This window comes from Seriola dumerili, unplaced genomic scaffold, assembly GCF_002260705.1.
Source record: "Seriola dumerili isolate Sdu_G_001 unplaced genomic scaffold, Sdu_1.0 BDQW01000149.1, whole genome shotgun sequence".
NCBI lineage: Eukaryota > Metazoa > Chordata > Actinopteri > Carangiformes > Carangidae > Seriola > Seriola dumerili.
This window is the reverse complement of record NW_019174404.1, coordinates 10,195,635-10,197,839: the sequence shown is the minus strand read 5'-3', so window position 1 is coordinate 10,197,839 and position 2,205 is coordinate 10,195,635. Positions and strand designations below refer to the sequence as shown.

Below are 2,205 nucleotides of genomic sequence, written 5' to 3'. Positions count from 1 at the left end.
TATTGTTTTCCATTGCTTTAAAATTCTTAATTTTAGGTCTTGGAAATTGGTTTTAATCCATGAAAATTATGTGAACTGTAACTATTTAACTCTTTAACTTTTTTTTGTTTTAAAATCTCCACTGTGGAAAAAAGCATGACTGAAAATGTATGGTTGTTTCACTGCATGCACAACTTATTGTATAGAATGGCTCATTATGAGTCTCAAAACGTTATTTATAGCATTCTTAGTAGTCGATAGTCTCAGACATCTATGTTTAGAGCTTTATATCCAAAAATAAATCAATCTGATTGGAAACTGGAGGAACAGTTGATCACGACCCGCAGCATCTGAAGCGCACAAGTTTATGGAAAGCTTTCTTGAAGTCCTCGTTTGACATGGTGTATATAATCGGATTGATGAGGGAGTTCAGGTATCCCAGCCAGGTGAAAAAGTCAAATAACTCGGGGTTAAAACATGTGTCACATATGGCCACCACCAGTGTGTAAATGAAAAACGGCAGCCAGCAAACGATGTAAGCGCCGAGGATTATCCCCAAAGTCTTTGTTGCTTTTCTCTCTCTGGCTGCTGAAATCCGCTTTTTCTCCAAAAGCGCGTCTGACACCGTCACTTTCACCTGGTTCTCGCTTGTTGAAGACGCGGTGTCGCTGGACGGAGTGTCGTGTCTCCCGCACTGCAGAGAGGTCGTGGACGCCACGGAACCGGGGGAGTTGGTGACCAGGTGCGCAGAGGTGAGTCTCTTCCCCACCTTCTTGGGGGACTGCTTCAGGATCCGTTTCCGAGCCTCGACGTAAATCCGTCCATAGAGGACAATAAGCAGCAAGGTGGGGATGTAAAAAGCCCCAAAGGTGGAGTAGATGGTGTAGAAAATATGATCCGTGTTGACGCTGCAGCTGGTCAGCTCCTCCGCCTTCACCTGCCTCCAGAAGAGAGGAGGCAGGGAGATGGAGATGGCGATGACCCAGGCTGTGGCCACCATCCCGGCTGCGCGTCCCGGCGTGCGCTTTTTGGAGTACTCCACCGCGTCCGTGATGGCCCAGTACCTATCCAAAGCGATTACGCACAGGTGGAGGATGGATGCGGTGCAACACGTAATGTCCGACGAGAGCCAGATGTCACACACTACTTGCCCCAGCGTCCAGGTGTGGATGACCGTGTACAGAACGCAGATGGGCATCACCAGAATAGACACCAGGAGGTCGGTAATGGCCAGAGAGGCGATCAGAAAGTTGGCAGGAGTTTGCAGTTTCTTCGACTGGGAGATTGTTGCAATGACAAACGCGTTAGATAAAGTGGTGGCCAGTGTGATAACAGAGAGAATCACCGCCAGGCTGATCTTATAGGCGAGAGACTCCGCGCTCTCATCCACAGTGGATGAAGCTGTAATAAAACTGTCATTTGTGGTGTTCACCAGCTGACTTGCCTCGACTTGACCGGAGTGCTCCATAACTTTTAGTCACTTCTTGTCGTATTTTATGTCACCCTCTGAATTGTCTGGCATTTAAGATCCCCCTTCTCTTAGTCAACGCTGCCTTATCCGTGCCCTCTGGTCAGATTAAATGGCACACTCAGTCTGAAAAATAACAATGGATTCATTTCCTCCTCATTTTCTCCTGATACATCTGGTTTTAAGACGCAGATGCCAAAATGTGGAAGCGTATATCCATTCCCAGCAGGAACTTAAACTTTTCCGTTTTTTAGCCATTAAAGAAAACTTCCTAACTGTACCTGCACACTACAAATAACAGAGAAAAGGTTGTGTGAATGAAGAGGAGTGCGTCCTGATGTCCCAACATCTGGGAAAGATGTCACAGATAATCCGCATGTAGGGCACAAATTCTCCAGAGCTGTGTCTCCTCAGGCCCCCTGTGGCTGAATGGTAAGCCAGCTCAAAGTCTCGGTTTTATACAGACACTGACATCAAACGAGCACCACTAATCACAGCCTTGTTTTTTTTTTTTTTTTTTTCTTTCTCTCGATGAAGGGTAGGCTATCTGCTGGGTCATAGTGCCCAGTGCTTCTGTTTGTCACACACCAGGCACCATTGGGTTATGGTTTGAAATGAGAAAAACGGATTTTTGTTACCACACAGGTGCCACTTTCTAATAAGTCACCCTTTTATGATATGATATTTATGATATGGATTTACTGATGTACTAATGATTCACAGGTCGTTTCTAAACCATTAGAAACAACATTAGAAGA

At 45.7% G+C, this 2,205-nt stretch overlaps 1 protein-coding gene across 1 annotated transcript; it reads right to left on the bottom strand.

The window, feature by feature from the left end:
• Positions 1 to 313: 313 nt before the first annotated feature.
• Positions 314 to 1,447, bottom strand: LOC111225880 (5-hydroxytryptamine receptor 1B-like). The gene has a single exon (XM_022750920.1). It carries the CDS (start codon positions 1,445 to 1,447, stop codon positions 314 to 316), a length of 1,134 nt encoding a protein of 377 aa, XP_022606641.1.
• Positions 1,448 to 2,205: the final 758 nt, after the last annotated feature.